We start from the raw sequence: 23,086 nt of genomic DNA, 5'->3' as shown, positions 1-23,086 counted from the left end.
GTTGGTATAAACAGGATTAGGGTTCACTGCATGAAAAACTGGAATGAGATATTCCCAAGTATACTGGGAATGGGTGGCAACCCTTACGACTATGGCACTGTGTCTGGTAACAAGAGACTTGTCAGCAGCAGCTGTTTCCTGGCTTGTCTGCACTATCAAGGCTGTTTCTTTTTCCATGCTGTAAACCTCTCTCACCAGCCTAGTTCAAAAGATGTCTTTGAACTTTTAGTGTTCCTGCCTTATGGAGCTTCAGCCTGAGCAGGAAATGTAGATAAACGACTTCTGGGTCAAACAGGCAAGCCCCTACTGTACACTCGTGCACTCAGTCCTGCTGATGCTAGTTGTTTCTGCCCAGGGGAAATCCATGGTCCTCAAGGGCACAGCCACTCCCAAGAATAAAACGTGTAGTTTAGCACACCCCTCTGTTTAGCTGCGTATTGCAATCTATGTCCTTGTGTAGCATCATGAAATGCCCTTATTTAGCCTCCACTGGACTGGAACACTCTAGCACAGGAGTTTCTCACCACTCTTCTGGTAATGGGGGCTGTGTTACTGACATGATTACTGGGTTACAATTTCCTGTGACCTTTTTTATAGAAAACAGGTGAAGAAAACCAGCTGTCTGTCAGCGCAATGAAAAGAAACAAGGAAACGCTGTACCACAGGCTTCCTGGATTTCATAGGATGGCTGCATGAGGCACAGATTTCCATAAATATTCACACAATTGTACAGCAATAATTCATGGCTGTACTGCTCTGTCTTGTCAGAGCTGAGAATAATGCTTATTACGTTCATCACTGATGTGGCAGAAAATTCCCTCCAATGCCCTGTGGTTTGGAGTAAAGTCTCTCTGGATTTAGGGTACGGAGTATAGGATTTCCCTCCAAAAGCTCTAGCTGCCTTATTTCTCGTTGTACACAACAGATCTTCAGTTACCAAAACATACATTTTAAAAAAAAACTCCTGGATGAAGGGCTTTCAAATGAGAGCACATGATATAAGAATCCCAGGTGGGATTCTGCCTCATGGTTACATATGGTCCCTCTCCCCTGAGAAAAGAAATGATCTACCATTTCACCATCCTGAGGTGGTCTTCTATCAGACAAGCAACACAAACACAACTGCTTAGGTTTTAATTAAAAAATGCACATAAAAAGCTGCAGGTCAGTGCATCATTTTTCAATCTGCTGTGGTCAGAAATGCCTATTTTATATCCTAAGAGCATTCTGATGTGGGAGTTGCATGTCCGTGTAGGATCCCATGTTTGAATACTGGGCCTAGGCTCTGGCACTTCAGCATCCTTTCCCCAGAAGTGTCACTCTTTAAATCCCTTTACTTTGTCTTGCAGCTTCCCACCTTTCCTCTCCCCACCCCTTCCAGTCTGCCTCCTGCACCAATTTGTTTCTTCAGAGGCACATTTATACAGAGGTTTCACTTTAGGGTAGTCTGAAGCACTTAGACATAGTCTTCCCCTTTTAGGAACAACATTCATGTTGTTGTTGAGGTAGTGATATTCCTACACTTTGATCAAACTCTGATAAACTCCTCAGAGCAAGGCACTCTCCCATTGTGCTTCTCTGGCAAACCAGCAGAAACAGTGACATTGTAACTGGGTCAATTCCAAGACTTGTACGATTTGCATGATGACCATGATTCATGGCTTGTGCCAAGGTAGAAGAAAAGAGTGTGGCTTTCCCCAGTGCCTGTGGAATACAGCAAGGGTAGTCTCTCTCACCGGAAATGGGCTTGAATGCCTCCTATACTATTTCTTGAGGGGTGAGGAAAATAGAAGCCAATTTTCACTCAGTTCTCTTACATTAGAGACTGTCCAGTTCTTATGATGGGCTTATTATTAAAGCCTATTCTGCCCTTTCCTAGTTCAGCTAAATCAGATCCTTCAAATGTGACTCTAGTTTTTTCAGCTGGGTTTGGCTTTCAGCCAGGGATCACCATCTGTATGATTTCACTCTGTGCTCAGTTTGTTTGTTTGTTTGTTTTCTTTTCCACCACTACCACTGTATATTACATGTTTGTGGTTCTTATTGCTAATTAGAAGGCTCCCCTTCTCTCAAACAAAAGGATGGGAAACTCAGTGGCTTCCACTGCAGGGGTCCATTTGAATCTTTCTTTGATTTTAGTTCACAAGACTTTGTTCAGCCTGAGTTTTGTTTTGAAGGTCAAGTCCAAGAAACTCAAAGCAAAACTCAGCCGATATGTTAAAGCCATCACATTTTTCCTGACTTCAGATCAAAACAAAGTATAACCATCAGGTGCCTAGTGGTTTCCACCTGAAACCATACATTGGCCCAGGTCCCTTTTGAAACTCAGCTGAAGTACATGACTCTAGTCTGAGTTTTGCACAGTCCCACCCTCAAAACACACACAGATCCTTAAACGCACGTGGACTATCTACATATTATCAAATTCTCTTAAATTCATAGGTCCAAATCCTCAGTTGATGTAAGGATCAATTGACTTACAGCAGCTGAGGATCTGGTCCTTCAGCCTGTTTTGAACCATAGACTTTTTGTCTACGCTGTCACCTGGAAGCTGTGAGCTGTCCGCAGCATTGGAGATTGGGAGGTAGATCCAGGGTGCTTGGTGAACGAGTGGGTGGATTCTGTAGCTTAGTTTTGTTACTTCTCGGGGGTAGTAGGAGGACGAAGCAGCTCGGAGGAACACTTGTTGGAAGAGCGTGTTTGTAGGCGTGTACAGTAACTTGTGAGATTGATTGGAGATGCTTCTTGTAGAGGTAGCAGGAGGGTTCAACAGAGGTGTATTGATTCCAAGTATCTGTATAAAGGGCAAGGATTGGAGGAGAATTCAGGTATTTTAATGGCGGGGTGAAGTGCCTCCAGTATTGGCAAAAACTTCCTTAGGGGATGTTTGGGATGAAAAGTACCGTATAAACATAGGAATAATTCTGACTCTTTTCTGTGGGCAGATTGATGCTTGAAGCCTTGATTTAAATCTCCCCTGGCCCTTTAAAACATAACAATTGCTTGCTGTGATTAATCCTTTTGTATTTTTTTTTCTGGTTCCTGTCCCTCCCTGTTCTCTTTTCTCTCATAGGAGCTGGTCATCATGGGAGCACCAGGATCTTTTTACTGGACGGGAACTGTCAAAGTGTTGAACCTCACTGACAACACCTATTTCAAACTGAATGATGATGCTGTGATAGCCAGGCGGTACACATACTTAGGCAAGTAGCTGCTTGAACCCCGATGTCAGGCTGGAAATAGGTTAAAATAAGGGTGCAATTGTTTATCAGTGGAAATAATGTTTTGATGGTGTACAGTAAAAGAATAAGTGGCTAGCTTAAAATGGTTTGAGTGGCTGGTGGGTTACCTGACAAAATATATAGGAAAAAAGCAGTGAAGGACTTTCACTAGTTCATTTCCTCCCTCTTTCCCCAACTTTATAGCCATTGGAATATAGAAAACAGGTTTGCACTGAAAGACTGTATGGTCTAGTAGACTAAGTAACAGACTGGAAGCCAGGAAAGCTAGCATTCTAGTAGTGACCCTGCCATGACTTACTGTGTGGTTTGGGCTAAGCGGCTCCTCTGTATCTGTAGAATGATTAGTTCATTTGAATAAATGAAGCACTATATAAATGATTTGTTAGTAAGAGACCATGGAGGGATAGGCTAGGGAGTGGAGCAGATTCTGTAGGTGTTTAACAGACTAGGCTTTAACTTCTAGAGGCCTTGCTTTAAAATCAACTAATGTCACAAGGGAAATTAATGTAAAGGCTTCCACCTAATCCCCAGTGTTTAGGAGTGTCAAGACTTGGAAAACTCAACATGCAACAGTCTAATGCTGTTCGACTAAAGACTCAGGCTGATTTTCCTGAACCTGCAGTCTTTTATAAATATAATTTAGCAGGTGCCACTCAAGGATAGTTAAGTGAACAATATGTGTATATATGTAAAGTCATATGTAGATTTTTCCACTGATTAGACCTGAATTACAGTGTTTAGCATGTGGACAGGAGATCGAGAATTCACAATGGAAGGGCGAGTTAAATACAAAACATCCTTAAAAGGGAAAGAAACCCAGTTCTCTCCTTAGACTCTTTGAAACTTGTGTTATATCATTTTTAATTTAGCAAACAAGACAAAACTTTGATCTACCTGTTTCGAATACACTTTCTTTACACACTGTTTCAAATTCACTCCTGTTTTTTCTTTTTCAAGTATTAACTTTGCTGACCTCTTCATCTATTGTTTTGTTTTTTTCCCTATGAACTAAAAAGGCACTTGATTTTTCCATGCCACGATTGGTGGTTACTTTAACTGAGGGAGTAGTATTCTCTTTGGCATACATGAGATTGTCATTCAGAGGCATGAAAGCTATTTCTTCCTGATGATGTGGTCACTTGATTCTGTGTGCAGGTTTCTGTTTTTACTGCTTCTCATTCCTCTTACATCTGGATTCTTAACTTATTGTCCCTCCTACCTTTGCCTCTCCTTCACTGGGCTCCCACCCACACCTTCACCTTCTTGGCTTTTGGAAAAACAATTCCGTGCTTATTGTAATTTCCTGCTGTGATGTACACTTGAACTGAATGTTGATGAGTTCCTGTACAAAGTGAGTGCCTGCTGCTTTTTGCATGACGCTGGGATATTTACACTCCAAGAGAAACTGTGGAACCTGATTAGTGTGATCCAGATGGCTGACCTATTTCTCACTTTTTTCCTTTTTGGTTTTTTTTTCTTTCTCTTCCCAATCACCCCACCCAACCTCCTGCACAGGATATGCAGTGACAGCAGGTCATTTTTCCCAGCCGACTACCACAGACGTTGTAGGAGGAGCTCCCCAGGATGGAGGCATTGGAAAGGTGTGGCTTTTAGTTAAACAATGATACAGTCAGATGTGACTAGGTAAAATATATTGACTTAGTTCTTGTAAACTTGATGAACCAAGAGATTTTGCCTCAAGATTAATTTTTGAGCACTTGCCTGGAAGAGGTGAGGAAATTTGATGAGGTCCTCAAATTTACCCTATCTGCCCCTTGTGGTGCGCCTTCCTACCCCCCCACATCTTTAAAATCATTCTTTTAAAGAGACATTGTTAATTAAAAAATTACTCTTCTGTCTGAAGTTTTTTTTAACCTATTTTGCTTAAAATAGCACTAGTTTGGTTTTGGTGGCCTTGTTGGTATGGAGTTATCAGAAGGGAAGACCAAAGAATTGTGAAGCTTGTGTATGAAAAAGTGCCACTGCATGGCTGGTGATCACCCGGCCACCAAAAGCATTGGTAGCTCGATAAGATTGCCAGGGATGGATATAAACTGAAAACACAGCCAGAGCACTTGGCCAGAGATTGCGCTGGGTGGTGCTTGATTTGCAAAGACGTCCTTGTGCTTTTGGGGTTTGCCATGATGACGACCTCCCTATGATAGGAATTACACTTATCCCCATTTTGCTGATGGCGTAACTAAGGCTGAGGGGCTTAAGTGAGTTGTCCAAAATTACAAAGCAAGTCAGCAGCAAAATTGGAATTTAATACTCAGAGCCCTTGGCTTCTCATCTCCTCTGGACCAGGCCATTGGGAAACCCAAGGTAATCTCTGTCTTCATGTCATTGTATCTAGAGTAATCTCTTTCCCCTGCTCACCCTTCCCCCATGTCTAAGGGAAACGTTTGCAGTGGTACAGTACTTGATTTGCTTCAGAGAAATATACAGCACCTTAAAGCTCCATATGCACACAACTGTTAAGTGCCCATTAATAAATCACTATTTAATTTAATACATCAAGTCCTTGGCTCCGATGATCAGTTTTACAGATGAAGGGATGCCCGGTCCTATTAACTACACTGACACCTGCTGGTCAGAAATGGATGAATTGACTTCAGATTCTTCTGCTACTCTGAGCTAACAAGTGACTCAAAACTTCAGTGGAGACTTGTTTCTTGTTGCAAGCAAATGAGAATTTTATTACATATTAGGTTCTTTACTCTTTCTGGTCCTCAGTGCTAAATATTAATGAGCTGCGGTACTGCTCTGAGACAGTAGGACAGTGCTAATACCCTACATTGTGCCAGGAGTATATTGGCCTCCTTAGGAGCAGAAGATCTAATATTCTATATTGGCCTATCTCCTTTTTGATCTTGCACTGCTGTATTTACTTGTATTACAACCTAATCAATTAGACCAATGGCTCTCAAACTTTTTTTTTGCAGACCACTTGAAAATTTCTGAGGGTCTTGGCGGATCACTTAATGATCTTTCCAAATGTTATTTGTAACGTTAGCTAACTATTGTAAAGAGCTTTGGATAAAAGCACTATATTAAAAAAACATTAACAATAATTAATGTTTTTTGTTCTACAAATAAAAGCTCACAACTCATATTTTAATATCAGTAGTCTTACCTTTTTAATGCGATGGATGTGCCCTCTTTCCCCCGTGGCAGCCCCTGAGCTGGGCTGGGAAAGAGGAGGCGGGTGTCTCCCTGGCAGCCGCAGCCCTGGAACTAGGGAAAGTCGCCTCTTTCTCTGGCCTCTGCAGCCCTGCATGTCCCAAATTCCCCCCACCCCCTTTTCTCACCCCACTGCCCACTCCCACCTACCCCTATTTCCCCCAAGGCCACCACCTCACCTTACATGTGCGTCTTCTCCAGGGTCCAGGCACCTAATTAGCGGAGCCATGCCTGCGCGGCTCCACTAATTAGGTGGGTGGCCTTTCATTTTCTTGTGTGCGGCCGCCCGGGCATGCACCTTAGAGGGAGCTATCCGCGGACCACCTGAATGGAGCTCGCGGACCACACTTTGAGAACCTCTGAATCAGACAGTCAAAGACAACCGATAGGTGGTTTATATTTGAGTATGACCAAATCACTACATTATAATGACTCTCCACTGCTAGCCTTGTCCATTTTTTCCACAATGAGGAGCGTATAATGTTTATTATGACACACATCTCTCTGTATTTACTTCAAGGAAGATTTTTCATTTCATTCAACATTCCACACCTCCCACTGGTTTAATGACCCAGCTATCTACCCTCAAGGTTGCTCTTTGTGGCTTATTTGCCATCTTGTATGAATCAGTCATAACATCCTATAAAACAGTGTGAATGAAACGAGAGCCATTTTTAAACAAGATTCTCATTCAATAGTGTACTTTCTGAATGAGTAACGGTAAACAATATGAAAGTTAATCTACATGAAAAACAACCCAGAGAGTGGGAACAATGTCAGAAAGCATCAACGTGGACGCTGACTGACCACGTAAGCACATGCAATAGAGGATATATTAAAAAGAGTATTCTAAGAGTAACTTGTGTGAACACGAGTTGAAGTGCTGCTGCTATATCTTGTAATTTTGCAACATATTGAAAAAAAAAATGGACTGATATAGCACTTTACTATTCCTTTCCAGGAGACGTTTGCTTGAGATTATAGCTTTTGTGCAGTGGGTCTTTTTAAACACACACAAAGCCGCATTAAGATACTATTTAAATACTTATAATGACAAGAGACCTCTAACGTCTGGTACTAAAATGGGAATTTCATCTTTTGTTTTAGAAAAGGCAGGAGGATCACCTTGAATTTGGAAAATATTAATGATCACTTTATTACAATGAATAAAGTACATATATACCCAGAATGCACTGATGAATTCATGACATTATAAACTACTTATCCTTGTGGTCAGTGTTTGTAACGGCTTTTGTTTTTGTTTCCATTTGATAGGTTTACATTTTCAGAACAGACAGGCGATCAGGCTCCTTAGTAAAGATTTTTCAGGCATCGGGTAAAAAGGTGAGTGATTCTTGACAAAAAATGATGTGGCTATTTCAATTGATATTGTTTTGAATTAATAGCTTCTTAAGTGTTTGATTTAGGTGTAAAAATCCCCAGAAGTCCTAAATCCATCATTTAGACCAACCACCTTTTCTGTCATAGTGGTAGCATCCGCTCAGTGCTGGAATTGTGGAGTAAAAAGGTCTGGTAATATTTGCAATTAAAAGTCCTGTTAGAACTGATAAAAACTTACTTTGTTTGCATGGCAAGTTACTCTTCTGCAAGCCAGGGTGTGAATGTGCAGTGTACCAGCTTGCCGCACTCTGGGACTTTCACTGCATGCTGAAAGGGTTCATGTGGGAGGTTGCTGTGCAGCACGTCCGAGTACTGTAGACTCAAACCCTGGCTTGCTGTGCAGTAACTTGCTGTGTAGACAAGCTCTTTAAGGGAAAACCTGTTCCTGTCTCCATAACAGCAGAGAGTTCACTATGCCAAGTGCAAGGTTTCGGGGTGGGGCCCTACAAAGCTCAGCTGTGGAGGACAAACTAGGAAAGAGGTAGATCCTGTATAGCAACTGATTCTCATATGTCCAGACCTTCTCTCCCTATCCCTCTGAGGAGGAGGTGGGTACATTAGAGTTCTAGTAGTGGGCTGTGGAGCAGCTCCATTATGTTTCCCTCTTCCCTCCATGCATCTACCCTGAGTGCTGGTCTGAGGATTCGTTCCTTAGAGCTAACATTGGTCCTTTGTTTTAATATTCTCGTAGTACCTACTCAAACTCCACTTCCCTGTGTGAGGTCATGCTGGGGTAGGGAGAAGTGCACCTTCTCCTTGACCAGGAGCCTTGGTGGTGATAGGTGTTATGTCCTCAGGAAAACAAATACATAGCAGATCCAGCTTTAGGGAACAACAGGATTGTGCTTTATTTAGGGATAAATCTCTGAGGAAGAGTCTGTTTGCCTAGCTCATGGCTGCCCAGAAGGAACCGTTTGTATTCTCACAGCCAGAGCACAGAGTGCAGTGAGGCTCTAAAAGAGATGAAGACCCTGAACAGTATACAGTACTAATCGGATTTGGCTACATTAGGTGATGCGGTTATCAGCCTGTATTTGGAAAATTTTGCCAATGTCTCAGTGAATCATAAGCACATTTTATAGAAAGTTGCTTAAACACAGGGGATGGGAGAAAATCCCCAGGTTGAATAGGTGGTGGATGAAGTGAATGTGTTTTTTAGGTCTCCACTATTTTGTTTTGCACTGTTAGTATCACAGAAATTTGAAAGGAAAAAGACCTATCAGTTCATCTAGTACATCTCCCTGCTGGCGCCTGATTGTTTCCGCCAGTGCATTTTCTTGTGTTTCTTCTAGTCTACTTCTAAATGTCCCTAGTGATGGTGCTTCCATCAGTTCTCTTGAAAAACTATTCCTGAGCTTAACACATAGAACTATCAGGAAGTGTTCTGGATACTCAGCCAAAACTTTTCCTTTCTTAATTTAATCTCACTATTCCCATTATAAATACCATTAATAATTCTGCGCCTCTTTAGTGCTTATATCCTTCAAGTATTTGTAGATTGTCATGTGCCCCATCCTTCCATTTCCTGTAAAATCTGAGCTATAATTTATTAAAAACCAAACACACCCGCCTGTCTCTTTCCATAGTGAAATGTAATTTGATGTGCAGTGCTCGCTTAATGAGTATTGCTGGAAGCTAACTCAAACCAAACGCTGTTTTAGCAACAAAGGTATGAGTTCGTGCCTCTCGTGTCCCATACACGCTTAACATAATACACAGGCAGTTTTTCCCCTCCTCTCTTTTTGTAGAGGAAAAAGGTTGGGAAATCAAATATGGAAAAGAGTTAATGCAACCCTGTGGTTACAAATAAAAACACAGGCAGAAACGCAAGGTTCTCACAGTAACATGAACTCACCCACGTTGCACAATTGGGTAAATAACGGCCTTTTCCTTAAAGCTGCCTGAATGCATAGTGACATGTTTTTCATAACTCTAACTCGCTGCCCATGAGAATTTTGTTTTAAAACATTACTGGCTTTTAAAAAAATAAACAACAAAAATCCACAAGGGGAATTCAACTACAAAATAACGAGAGAGTAAAGGTCTGGCCTTGAGCCCACATAGACACAAAAATCAGAGTTACACGCTGAAATGCTATCCTGAGCTCACCCCGCTGTCCTTATGGCTTCCAGGCAGTTCGTGGAATCTTATAATGTAATGTTTCAGAGTAGCAGCCGTGTTAGTCTGTATCCGCAAAAAGAACAGGAGTACTTGTGGCTCCTTAGAGACTAAAATTTATTAGAGCATAAGCTTTCCTTTGTATGGCAACTTCCACCTTCTCTGTATGTATATATACATATCTTCTTACTATATGTTCCATTCTATGTATCCGATGAAGTGGGCTGTAGCCCACGAAAGCTTATGCTCAAATAAATTTGTTAGTCTCTAAGGTGCCACAAGTACTCCTGTTCTTTTTGTAGATGTAATGTTACATTCTCAACTTGAACACCAGAGTGGCTGTTGCCTGTTTCCCATCATCCCTACGGGTATATCTACATGGCAGCTGGGAGCATGCTTCCCAGCGCGGGTAGACAGGCATGTGCTAGTTCTGCTCAAATGTGCTAAAAAGAGCAGCGGGACTGCTGCGGTTTGGGCAGGTTTTGTAGTTGGGCAGCTAGGCTGAGTCATCACCCTTGCCACCATGACCATGCTGCTGTTTTTAGCATGTTAGCTTGAGCAGTGCTAGCATGAGACTGGGTATCTTTGCTGGGAAGCATGCTCCCAACAGCTGTATGGATATACCCTAATAGGCTGGCCAGAGCTCTGTTTTATTCACCTGTCAAGGCCTAAATGTGAGACTCAGTGTGTGTAGCAAATGTAATATGCTGTGGGAGTTGTACTTAAAAGAAAAAAGTTTAAGTTTGTAACCTCAGTTTCATGCTTCTCCATTTCTGATGTAAACAACTGTCAACAATTAAACTGAGGGGTGACCTGATTAATATGGAAAGCAGATGGTTTTTGGGCTAAAATGTGTGATGTCTGTCAAAATGAGACATTTGAGAGCTATGCGCTAGTGTGTGTGTAGTCCATCGGTTTGCCGATGATGTTTTCATGCTCTCTCTCTTTGTGGATTCTGGAGTGACTCTGAAGTCCAAAGCGTGACACGTATGCTCGTGAGCAGATTGGGCAGACCTTCATTGGTGAGAGTCTTGGTAGCTATAGCAGCAGTATGTGCTAGTAGACGAGCTGTAACTATGCCCTGTGAAGTATGCACTGGTATATCTTGGCCAGTTGGGTGAATTAAAGACAGTGTCCGGTTTTGCCTTCAGTTTCCTTACTTGTGTTTTAAATCAAACCTCAAATGTGGTTTAAGGGTCTATTTGGGTGGGTGATTAGTATTTAATGTTCTACAATAATAGGTATTTTAAATAGATCTGATAATACACCTAAGTCTTTCATTGTCTTTCCTAAATGTCTCAGCCTGATATCTTTCATTGCAGATAGAAATTGACTACACATTTAGGGCTTGATTCTGCAAGTTCTGGGCATGAAACTCCCACTGAAACCAATGGGAGTTCTGTGTGGTAGGGATTGCAGACTTAGGGCCTTAGGCTGACTAGCTTGCAGTTGGAGGGCTGTAAGGGTATGTCAACTCGCATCTCATGAACTGGAAGTAACCTGTCAATGCAAATATAGCTGCTTGGCATGGAAATATCTTGCAGTCAGCCCACTACTTTTCTTTCTGATTGATGGTGAGAAATTTAAAAAGACTAGGAAAAAGATTTTCAAGAATGACAAGTGATTTTTGGGTGCCTCTATTTTTGGGGACTTCAGCTTGAGACAGCTTGAAAAGTGGCATGATTTTAGCAAGTGCTGAGCACCCACCCTCTGAAAATCAGGCCCCATTCAGTTGTGTGACATTGGGCCTCAAAAATCACTGGCCACATCTGAAAATCTTGGGCCAGGCTGCTAATTCTCCTCTTCCTCATTTTAGATATTTGCCAAGCAAAAGCTGTTCTAAAGTAAGGCCGTTTAGTGCCTCTTTTAAGTATGTCTTGGAATGTGAGTTTTATTCCTTCTGCAAACTGTCTGAGCTGATGCACAGTTATAATAAAGTACCTAATTCTTGCCAGAAAATTCCCTAAGGTTTCTCCGTAGGGCTGCTAGTGTGAGATAAAGCAGCAAGTCATCACTTGATGTTAAAAAAACAAAAATGATTTCCTCCTGTGTGTGGGCAGATACTGAATGCTTTGTTGTGACTCGGCTTGGTTACAGATGGGCTCTTACTTTGGCTCCTCCTTATGTGCAGTTGATCTGAACTCGGATGGACTTTCAGACCTGCTGGTTGGAGCACCCATGTTTTCTGAGATCAGGGATGAGGGTCAAGTCACAGTCTATATCAACAGAGGAAATGTGAGTATGCAAAGTGGATGAGCATGTGGAGAGGGTGGGTCAGCCCAGCTGTGGTTCACCAAGAAATTTGGTGTCTTACATACATGGCATGTGTATGTGCGTGTTTCCAACAAAACATGAAGCCAGGCAAAAGTCATCTGATACCATGGTGTTATTTTTTTTTTTTTTTTACTAACTCAGGAGTCAGTTCCTGGTAATGAAAATGTTGTGAATCTTTTGAGGAAGCTTGGGAAAATTTCTGGTTTTATGTTGAAACTTGGTGGTATTGGTGGATTTCCATGCTCTTGATGTCAAAACCAACTGAAAATCAGCTGCTTTGACCAGAGTTATTCTTTGTGTTTTGGATGGTCGTTCAAACCCACAACTCAAAACAAAACACCAGGGATTTGAGAATCCATGTGAAGAGAAACTAATGAATAGATTTGTGTTATTATTTGGTGCTATTTATTGAAAGCCTACAGTGGAAAGCCCCTTCAACGGAAACCACTGAATTTCACATTGCACAACTGTAGTCTTGTGATATTCTGAACTTTAACTTCCTGGAGTAGCAAAGAAGATAAGTACACAGTGTTTAAAGAAAAATAAAGCGCATATATTTTTTCAGGGAAAATGTATTTATAAAAGTGCCTTTTCAAACTGACTCTATAGGTCCCAATGTTCCTCCCTTTAAGTCAATGGGATATTTTTCATTAGATTCAACAGTAGCACTATTGGGTTCACATTAACTTCCTTTTAATAACTTTAATAATATATTTTTGCTGGAAGTAAAATGTACCCCCAAGTCCTATGGACTGTGTGAAAAACCAGACTTGCATTTGAGTTAATTCAGTTGTCAATTAACAGTCCTTGAAATGAGCCCTGATTTTTTTTTTCCACTTCGGTCTGCTGCTTATTCAATGTTTGGTTGCAGTAGTGCCTAGAGGTCAACCGCATTGGGATCCCACTGTGCTAGGTGCTGTCAAACCTAGAGTAAATGACAATCCCTGCCCCAAAGAGCTCATGGTGAAAAGGTAAATTATGTGTGTCTATAAATGATGTATTAAATAAAACAACTTGAGGTTCTATTAGCAGTTTCTCCTTCCTCCAACCTTGACTTCGTTGGGGCTTCCTACATGACGTAAAGTTACATGAATAACTATTTGTAGGATTGGGATTTTTGTGGTATGGATGCCAGAACAACTCCACTTCATTTCAATTCTCTCACCCACACCACTCAGATGACACTTACACCATAAGAGATAACCCTGATGGCATGCAGAGTATTACTTTATAGCCTGAACATGTGGCATTATGATAGATTTGATACTTATCTAAGCACTGGCAGTGTGTGCTCTAAAGAAACAAGTAACATATACAGGAGTGCACGCTTTCTCTCTTCTCCCCCAGCCCCATTCTCTGTGTCCCAACTTCATCATGGAGGATTATTTTAATGTCAGCAGCTCCCTGCAGCCAAGAAAAAGACTGTATTAATGTGCTGCTTTCATTCACAAAGGGGGAAATAAAAAAATCTGAACACTTGAGGTGGGCTCTTGAGGTTGGCTTGAGTAATTAAGGGTTTTTTTTCTTGTGGAAATGTTCCTTTCCTTTTGAGGGTGCATTGCAAGAAATTAAAGCTCACTCAAATGAGGTTGGCTAGAAAGTGGGTGGGCATGAGTTGCCATCTGCTGGCATGTGAATGCAAAAGTCAGTTTGTTCTGGGCTTTCTCTCTCTCTCTCTTTCATTGACTCTAGCTGTCCTTTATTCTTCATTTTACATTCATCCATTCTTTCCCTTGCTCTCTAACATGCAAAGTCTACCCACTACCACTTTGGTATAGCTTATGTCACTCAGGGATGTGAATGAACCACCCCCCTGAGCGACATAAGTAACATCAATATAAGCACCGTAGTGAACAGTGCTGTCTCAACGGGAGAGCATCTCCCGCTGACACAGCTACCGCCACTCGTGGGGGATGGAGTAATTAAGTAATTAAGCTCTCTCCTGTCGGCTTAGAGCGTCTGTACTAGCGCTATAGTGTAGGCATAATTTAGGAGTTTTCAAATCCTGTGAGACACATCCTGCAGTCTCTGCCCAGGGAAACCTCTGCTAAATTCGGTGGGCGCTTTGGCTGAGTAAATCCTGATTAAGGACTGCATTCTTTGATACAATATGCCAACAGGACAAGAACTGAATAGTGTTGTTTAATGTATGGATAAACTTAGTGAGCCAAACAAATCCTCTGGCTGTTGGCATATTGATTACATCATTCATATTAGTCCTTTTTCCTGGGTATAAGGAGACAAAAATTGGGATTCTCAAAAACAGTCAGTACAGCCCTAACCCCGCTTTCATTGAGTTCCAAGGGAGCAGATTTAAACCAAGGCTGAGCACTTTTGAAAATCCCATGCAGAATTCCTAACCTTGTTCTTAAAAAAGCTGAGGTAAGGTCATCACCGGGGGATTTTTGGAGCATAGAGAATTAATTAATATGTGATGTTTCTGTGTTCTTAAAAGCATTCTCTTCTTTCCCACTTCAGTTCTAAGTTCAGGGGAGTAGTTATCAGCTAGCATAGTCACTTAATTGGTGCCTGTTCTACCATAGTCATGAAAAATCCAGGGCTCTTCACATGAACTCACATATGTGGGTATTCCTGTAGAACATAGCTTCTTGAATTATGATATGTGACTAAGGAGTTTGGCCTGTGGTGTGTTCTGCCTAGTTCAAATCACTTTTGGGGTCAATTAGATTGATTGTGTTTAACTTTTTTGTTTTATATATCCAGGCAAGCTGCATTCACTGGGGCTTCTATAGCAGTTCAGAAGTCACACTGCAGTTCTGCCCCAGGTGTTTCCTGAGTTTTGTGTGTTCCGGCAGGGAGGCCCTGTAGCTTTCAACACTCACTCTGTTTTCCTTAGCCTGTCCTATTTCCTGTTGCTAGGGAGTCCTGGAAGAGCAGCTTGTTCTGAACGGTGACAATGCCTACAATGCACACTTTGGGGAAAGCATGGCCACCCTAGGAGATATTGATGATGATGGATACTCAGGTCAGTGCATTTCCATTCTGCCATGTTCTGTTTCTAGCCAAGTCTGGCTTTTTAAAAAAATTTATTACAGGGACTTTATCATCAAATCCTGTTTCAAAGTAGAGGTGGAAGCATTATCATTCTAGTTCACATCGGAAAACCTTTCAGATAGATGGCCTGATTTGCCATAGCATTACTCCTTTGGAAATTATCTCTTCTGAAGACTGGAATAGTGCTGTGGTGAATCAAGCTCTAGATGCCACTTTCTGGTAAAGCTGTTTTGACTAATTAAACTGAACATGGGTGTAACTCCCCTTGATTTCAACATGAGTTATACCTGGGTAACTTCGGGCAAAGTTGGGCATTTGGTCTATTTCCTTTCTGCTTTTTTTAAAATCCCATTGTATATGTCATTACTAATGACTCTTAGGCTGTCCCTAAACAAAAGGAAAACCACATAATCTTTTGTGTAACATTTGGCATCCTCTGTCTCAGGGCTATTCCCATATCCCATTTATTGGCGTAACTGGGGCTTCTTATCAGAAAATACATTTAACATGTAGCTCTTAATGCCTCCTATTGTATATTCTATTTATTGTCACTTGCCCCTGTAACCTACAGTCCAGTTTTTTTCATGGGCTGTCTTGTACAAGGACATACACTGTGATAACAATAGGTGAGAATGGAGTGTTGACACCAGCAAGTTTGCTGCAGTGATTTCTGGCAGACTAAGGACTTCAAAAGGACTGGTTGGCTTAGCATGTGTGTCTGAATATACATCCTCCAAGACACTCAGCAGCCCTTTCGTTCCCCTCTGTGTTTGGAAAAACAACCCACTTGACCTAACTTGACTTTGGAAACTTGGTGTTTCAAACACTGTTGTCACAGTGCAGAGTGGTTGGCTTGTACTCCCTGGGCCAGTGGTGTCTTGATGTGCAATGCTGATCTACCCAGGGCTGGTCAGATGAAAGGACTGTTAAATGCCTTTCGAGCAGGCTGGTGGGAATAAACACATTTTTATAACTAAGAGACATGCTTCTTCTTAGATGCCAAAATAGGTATAAATTAAAAAGGAATTTAATGAGCTGTTCGTTAAACTGGATAACTATTTGTAGCTAAGTGTGCACCAGTAATGGCATGATCCTCCTTCTTGTGATGAGTTGTTTCAGCCTGCGGCAGTGGGCTTCTGTAAAAGGATGACATGGGAAGAGTGGAAAGGGAAAGGACTGTGACATGTTTTCGGTTCACATTCTTTTACATATGCAGATGTCGCCATTGGGTCCCCTAAGGAGGATGACTACGTGGGAGCAGTGTATATCTACCATGGAGACTCAAGTGGCATTGTTCCGCAGTATTCTATGGTAACTTGTTGTTTGAGTCACTCTGTCAGGTCCTGCAGAAATGCGCCAAATGTATGGGTAAAGCATTGTGACAGGAAGCAGTAATCTCTCTCCTCACCACACCGTTTGATTCCCTCTTCTTCTGTAGCTGGTGTGTCTCTGTAGGTGTAGTCTGCATCAATTCAGACTCCATACCTGAGCCTAGTTAGGAGCTGAGACTTCAGCGTTCTATTTTGCACTTAGTTTCTAATGACGTTTGGCCCCATCCTCTCTGGCCAGGCAAAAAATTCCAGAATGGGTCAGCATGAGCCATTTTGTTTGAACCATGTTTAAATACAGTTCTCAGATGTAGCATCCTTTCCCATGTAGATGGAGTCTTGGGGAGAGGGTATTTCAGTGACAGCAGTCCTTGGAAAGGACAGACACAGGCACTGGAATGGCAGAGCAGATTTTTGCAGGGGGCGAGTGAGCAGAGTCTGACCCTGCTCTCTTCCCAGCAGGACCAGACTTAGCGAGAAGGAAAGGATTCTAGGGACTCCTTCTGCAGAAGCACACTTGGCTACTTTGAGGTGCTCCTTCTCCCAGTAGGAGAAGGTGTCAGGAGAGCAGTCTTGAGGTTCCACTTTACCAAACCACCATGAAGTAAAAACTGCCTACGTATTCCATACAGGCACTGAAGTATTAAATATAATTCTAGGGTAATTTAGTCTTTGCATCTTGGGAATTAAGATGATAAAATCCCATACATCCCATTAAAACATGCCCCATGGTCTTTAATATTTGTCTAGCAAGCTTTTGCAAAGGCCCCCCCTGGCTATTTGAAGGTCTGATCTAAATATTTTTTGTTGCTGGGAGAGATCCTACATAGTAAACCAATTTAAGCAGAATAAAGGATTTAGTGGTTACAGTGGAGACTCTTTAATAGACTGTAAGGGATTAGTCCTTCTGCCTTTTACTGTATGTACAGTATGCATCGTTTTTACAAAGAGAGTTAAAACAGTTTTATGATACTTCTAAAATGTGATAATTTGTGGCATATGTATGGCTCAGCTTTGCACTCTCTTCTCAGCAATAGTTGCTGGAAGTGGGGATCTTCTCATTTGGTAGGAGACTCTGGGCTTCTAATCGCCTGCATATCCAGATTGGAGTTTTTGTTTTTCATTTTTGAGGAAATTTAGTGCGTTAGAAAGACACATTGACAGTGCTGCAGATCGAAGTTCTTGCTCCTCCCCTCACACAGCAAAGTGGGCAAATACAGTACACCTGCCCCTCATTCCTGCCTGGGAGAGACCACTTCTAGAGGATTAAAGGACACCCATTGTTCTGTCCTGGTGCCCTTTTCCTTCCTTGACCTCTCTTTTGAGGCTGCCAGTAAGGATACCAACTGTGGCAGTATTTTTACAATGTGTCCTAGTACCTATCCCAAAGGGACTAGACTGAAGCCACCAGTTCATTTTTCATATGCCACCAAACAGCCATTAAATGCTTGCAACTTTTGTTCCTTACCTACCTGGCCTGGATTTGAACCCACCGCCTTGAGGTGAAAGGCTTTGTGTATCCTATTATCATGTCCCTGAGCCATCCAGAGGCCCTGGATTTCCTCTTTTAAACAAGCTCTGAGAGGAAATGTCCCATATCATATAAATTTTCACCCTTTTCATTCCCTTTTCTACTTTAAATCATTATCTATATCTGTGCCTCGCTCCCCCACAGCAAGTTTAGGGGTGGCTCTGAGCTAAAGCAGCTGAATTGGCTTGCAGCATAATGTATGTGCTAAATAAATACTGTCTGTCTAAGCTTCATGGCTTGCTGTTTTCATTCATGGCACTTAAAGGAGAACAGCATTATACCTCAGCATTTATACCATAATAGCCTGCAGATGTCTGTGGGATATCTGTAGGCAGAATTTACCACCCTATTAGGGACCTCCCAAAAACTTAATCACGTTCTATGATGTAAGTGTAATGTGAGGAACAAGTTTCTTCCAGTTGCCTAATGTTAACTGCCCTTGAGTGGGAAAGTTTAGCTCTGTTTGTTTTAAAGCATAGTTTACCCTTTAGAACTGGCCTTTAGGATCACAGGTTTGTTTTACAGGATCTCTTTTTTTGACTACTGTATTGGTTTTGAATTTTCTCTTTTAATGAATTTCCTGCATGACGTTTTGGCTACTATTAATGTTCTTGTATGGGCTGGACAAGGAAGTATTGTAGCCTGTAAAAGACCGTGAAGCACCACCAGCAACCCTGTAATAGGACTTTTCCATCTAACTTCTGTGATTGGACCCCTTTTTGAACTCGGATCTCCTTTCTTTTGCATCAGACTGTAATACACAGGAGCCTGTGGGCCATGTGTCTGGCTTGGAAGATGAGGTTTTAATATTTTGATTTGTTCCAGATAAAACATTTGCCTTTTTAACTATTTAAGGAAAGTTCCTGTGTGTTAATGATTTTTAAGAAACCCTCTGGGTTGGGGAGACAGAAATGAGATATGGCATCAGAGCTGGTACCAAATACTGTATGATAGCTTGTGGAAAAACAGAATTTCCGACTGCATATGGCAATGAATCGCCCTCATTTTGACCTTGAACACATTGACAAACTCTTTTTTAGAGTAAGGGGTCATATTAGATTTGATGTTTCAATTAAATTAACCATACATTTTTTTAGTGATGCTCCATAAAACTCTTAATCATATGATTGCAGGTGATGGAAAAGGTTATGTGGAATACAAAATTAGACCCTGTCTTCTATAAATAATATATTTGATATGCTGTTCGTTTTGTGTGTGTGTGTGTATATGATTTGTAATTTATGTATTATTTTAATCAACACTAACTTTTAACTCAAGTCAAGACCAGAAAACAGTTTCTCACTTAAGAGATCATGGGATTTACACGTATGAATAGAGTTTGCAGGGTCATGGTTTGTAAGGTCAGGTTCCAATAGTGCTCTGGTAGTAAAAGGGGGCCTCAGTGTAAATGAGAATCGGGCCCTGAGAGAAGAGCCATAAAGTGGTGCTTTATATTAATTTTGATTCCTTTTGGTGATTCCACTTCTATACTATCTGTTGCAGAAACTGTCTGGGCAAACTATAAACCCAATGCTGCGGATGTTTGGCCAATCCATATCTGGAGGAGTTGATATGGATGGAAATGGTTATCCGGGTATGTTTACTATGATTATAACAACAATAAAAAAAGCAGCAGATAAATATAGCATATTAAGTAGTTTCCATATTGCTTACTAAAGCTCCTTCAGATCAGTAACAGGAAAGCTTACAGTGTGAAGTGTAGGTGTCTGTCTGTCTTCCTCACTCAGTGAAAGCTGCTGACATTATTAGTCTATCTCATAGACACCCCAGGTTCAGTTGTCTGGGTTTAGAACCTATGATACAGGGCTGAGAAACAAAGTTGAGAATTTTAGCTTCCTAGGAAGTAGTTTCGTTTCTGTTTAATGGAAAAAAATTGAGCTGAGATGATACAAAAAGAGAGAACTGAAGTGACCTGAAGAACCCAATTTTGCAGTCCCAGTGCAGGCAAAACAAACGTGATGTATTGATTGGCAGAACTAAGTTGGGAATGGGGAAATATTTTATTTATTAGTACATATTTTACAACTGAAAAATTGTCACGAATAAACAGACTACAAGGATTTGGTTTCTGTGTCCTTCAAATGCCATTGTAACAATAAAAGTTATGAAACTTTGTTTTCAGATGTGACCATTGGGGCCTTCATGTCAGACAATGTGGTGCTTCTAAGGTGAGATCAATTTCTTCCATTTGTATGATGTTTTTCTGGTTCCTGTTTATTGGTTATGTGGTTTCTCAGTCTTCCTCCAATAATTTTTCTTTTCTTTTTCATTATGGTCAGAAGAAACAAGTTAGATTATTTTGTATACTGTACCCACTAGGTGTGCATGGTACCTTACAGAATAAATAAAAGATGGGACCCAACCCTAAAGAACTTATCTAATTTAGACACACAGCAAGGGATGCCAGATAAAAAGATGGGTGTTGGTAGTTTGGGGTGAGTAAGGGTTATAGAAATAACAGATTGAGATGTGATTTTCTTATCACTGATATACACACCTCACGGATTCGTTTATGGAAAGATAATTGAGTTGTTTATATAGTCACTTGAATTTGTGTGGATTTTTTTTTGTTTTTATCTGTACAAATATTGTTTGATTTAAGGAAACAAAAATTGGGGCAAGAGGACAGCAGTGGATGGTGTAGGAATGTAGCTCAGTGTTGGAAGTTTAGGGGGAAAGAAGTGAGCCTGGAAGGATTTGAAGAAGAGTAAGGTTGCAATGCAAGCAGGATCTGGACAGCTATTTTGAGGTGTGCAGGTGCCATGGAGTTGCTTGTTGGTGGTGGAGATCAGGGAAGCTACAAGGTGTGACAAATTGGAAGAGTGAAGGGGATGTAGTGGGGCTAGAATAGTGAGGCATAGGCAGGGCAGACCTTTGAAGGTAAGGATGAGGAATTTGAACTTTATGTGGCAGGAGACTGGAAGTCACTGCAAGGACTCAAGGAGGGTATTGAAACAGTTAGAGAGACACGTGAGGAAGATGTTTTTTTTCTGCATTTTGTTGGGTAGACTTTGAGGGGCAGCATGTGAATATCAGGCAGCCACAGAGGAGGAGGAGGTGGTGGGGTTGTAGTTAAAATGATAGATGACCTGTGCAATGGCTAAAGCTCATGTGGCACAATGTTGAGTGCTGCTAATATAGGTGTCTATCAAATCTCCAAAATCATGTTACTAAATATGGAATATGATATCTATAATACGGCATTAGAAAAGAAATCAAGAGACTACATCAAGAGGTTAGATTGCTGCAATTTACTCTTCTTTGGGCTGCCCTTGAGAACTCTGGGTTCTGCTACTGACTTGCTATGTGACCTTGGGCCACTCAACTGAACTTTCATGTCTTTTTTCACATCTATAAATGGGGTTCATGATACTTACATACAGTAGCTCACAGGGATGTAGTGCAGCTTAATTAATTTTTTGCAGAGTACTTTGGCTTTCTCAGATGAAAGGTGCCCTTGGAAGAGAAAATTTTTACTTTTATGCTGATTTATATTTTGGGCTATTTTTGCTAATAACTACATTCTGAATAAACACTCTAATGTTTAATAAAACAACAGTGTCAAGAACTGGATGGAACAGTCATTTGAAGCTTTTGTGGAATGGTCATTTTAATAGAAGAAATATGGGGCTGGAGAAATAATTAAGAGTTGTGGAATGAGTCTATCCCCCAATGTGTCCTTTTAGATACAGGAAAGCCCTGTTTCTGTTTAGTAGAAAAAATCCTGTTGACTTCATGGTGCAGGTGCTGTGTTCTTTGAGAAACATTAATATTCTGTTGTTACTCAGACAAACAGAGGAAGCCACTAGCTTTTTCATCAAATGTTGTGAAACATCAACAGATGGAATCTCTGAGCTCTGTTCCTCAGAAATAACTTGAAAAGGAAATAAAGGTGCAAACGCTTATGCTGCTTTAGTGTTGTTGTGAAGAGATAAACGGGATATAAGAACCACATGGGCCTAGAACCAGGGACTGCAGGTTTTAAGGCAGGTGCCTTGTTGCCACCACAGGCCCGGCATGTTTGCCATCAAGAGGACCTGAGAGACTAAGCCCTGCAGGAAGTTCTACTCTAAGGGGCATGTGCAACAGCCCTCTGTGATTCTCTTGGTTGGGTGGCACTCCACCTATAAACCAGGGAGCCATTTCAGGGAGTTGACTGAAAAATGCAGACCTCCAGTGTGTGTCTGCCTTAGACGTCACTTTCTGCGTCTTGCCTTGATTCCAGACTCCTGGCTTTTGGCCTAGGCTGGGCTCCCAACCCTAATCTTGGTTTACTGTCTCTGACTTAAGATCATTGCTGACTACGGTGAAAGACACTGGCCTGGCACATCCCCAGTTCTTGCCTCATGTTCTCAATTTGGTAACAGACTCTGAGTTTGTAGTTTTGACCTGGCCTGTCCCCAGATTGATTTCTGACCTTCAGATCCAATACTGAGCAGCTCACTCCATGTCCACAGGCCACACACGAGCCAGTCCCGATGGTGGAGGATTTCTTGTGACATCACCAAGAAAATACACACACTGTAGCAACCTGAATCCAATCACTGAATTGGTGCCTGTTTATTTCTTTAGAGATTAGTGCATTATGGACTAATCATGTGTCTAGGCTAACTAATTACAGCTACTGCCAGTCAGGGAGTGTGCCGTGCTTGCCGTTTGGATTCAGATTAGGGTAAAGGAAAATACTTTTTCCCCCAGTAGTTCTTGTAAATTCTTTTGGCCAAAAACAATATATGTCTTGCCAAATGATATTAAAAAGCTTTTGTGGAAGCCACTTTGATTTGGGGCTGATGATGGTGCCTCTGTGTGTGCACTGCAACTTGATATATACCCATTAAATAGGCTAATTTGAAAGATATCATGCAGTGCATAGCTTTCGAAATAGTATGTTTAGGTAAATATACAAGTTAATCTATTTTACCCCCTCCCCAAGCATCTGAGTACAGGCACTTCCATGATGTGAGATGATCCTG

The 23,086-nt window shown here is 41.4% G+C and overlaps 1 protein-coding gene across 1 annotated transcript in view; it reads left to right on the top strand.

Moving 5' to 3' along the window:
- Positions 1 to 23,086, top strand: part of ITGA9 (integrin subunit alpha 9) — a 288,835-nt gene that overhangs the window by 36,591 nt on the left and 229,158 nt on the right. Inside the window, exons 6-13 of the mRNA XM_074945393.1 lie at positions 3,074 to 3,203; positions 4,758 to 4,843; positions 7,701 to 7,769; positions 12,042 to 12,179; positions 15,099 to 15,204; positions 16,450 to 16,544; positions 19,596 to 19,686; positions 20,236 to 20,281. Coding sequence (XP_074801494.1) covers positions 3,074 to 3,203; positions 4,758 to 4,843; positions 7,701 to 7,769; positions 12,042 to 12,179; positions 15,099 to 15,204; positions 16,450 to 16,544; positions 19,596 to 19,686; positions 20,236 to 20,281 — 761 coding nt within the window. The remainder of the gene's footprint in view (positions 1 to 3,073; positions 3,204 to 4,757; positions 4,844 to 7,700; positions 7,770 to 12,041; positions 12,180 to 15,098; positions 15,205 to 16,449; positions 16,545 to 19,595; positions 19,687 to 20,235; positions 20,282 to 23,086) is intronic.

The sequence above is a fragment of the Natator depressus genome, chromosome 2 (genome assembly GCF_965152275.1).
Source record: "Natator depressus isolate rNatDep1 chromosome 2, rNatDep2.hap1, whole genome shotgun sequence".
Lineage (NCBI taxonomy): Eukaryota > Metazoa > Chordata > Testudines > Cheloniidae > Natator > Natator depressus.
The sequence above is the reverse complement of the archived record's forward strand: the minus strand, read 5'-3'. Positions and strand labels throughout refer to the sequence as shown.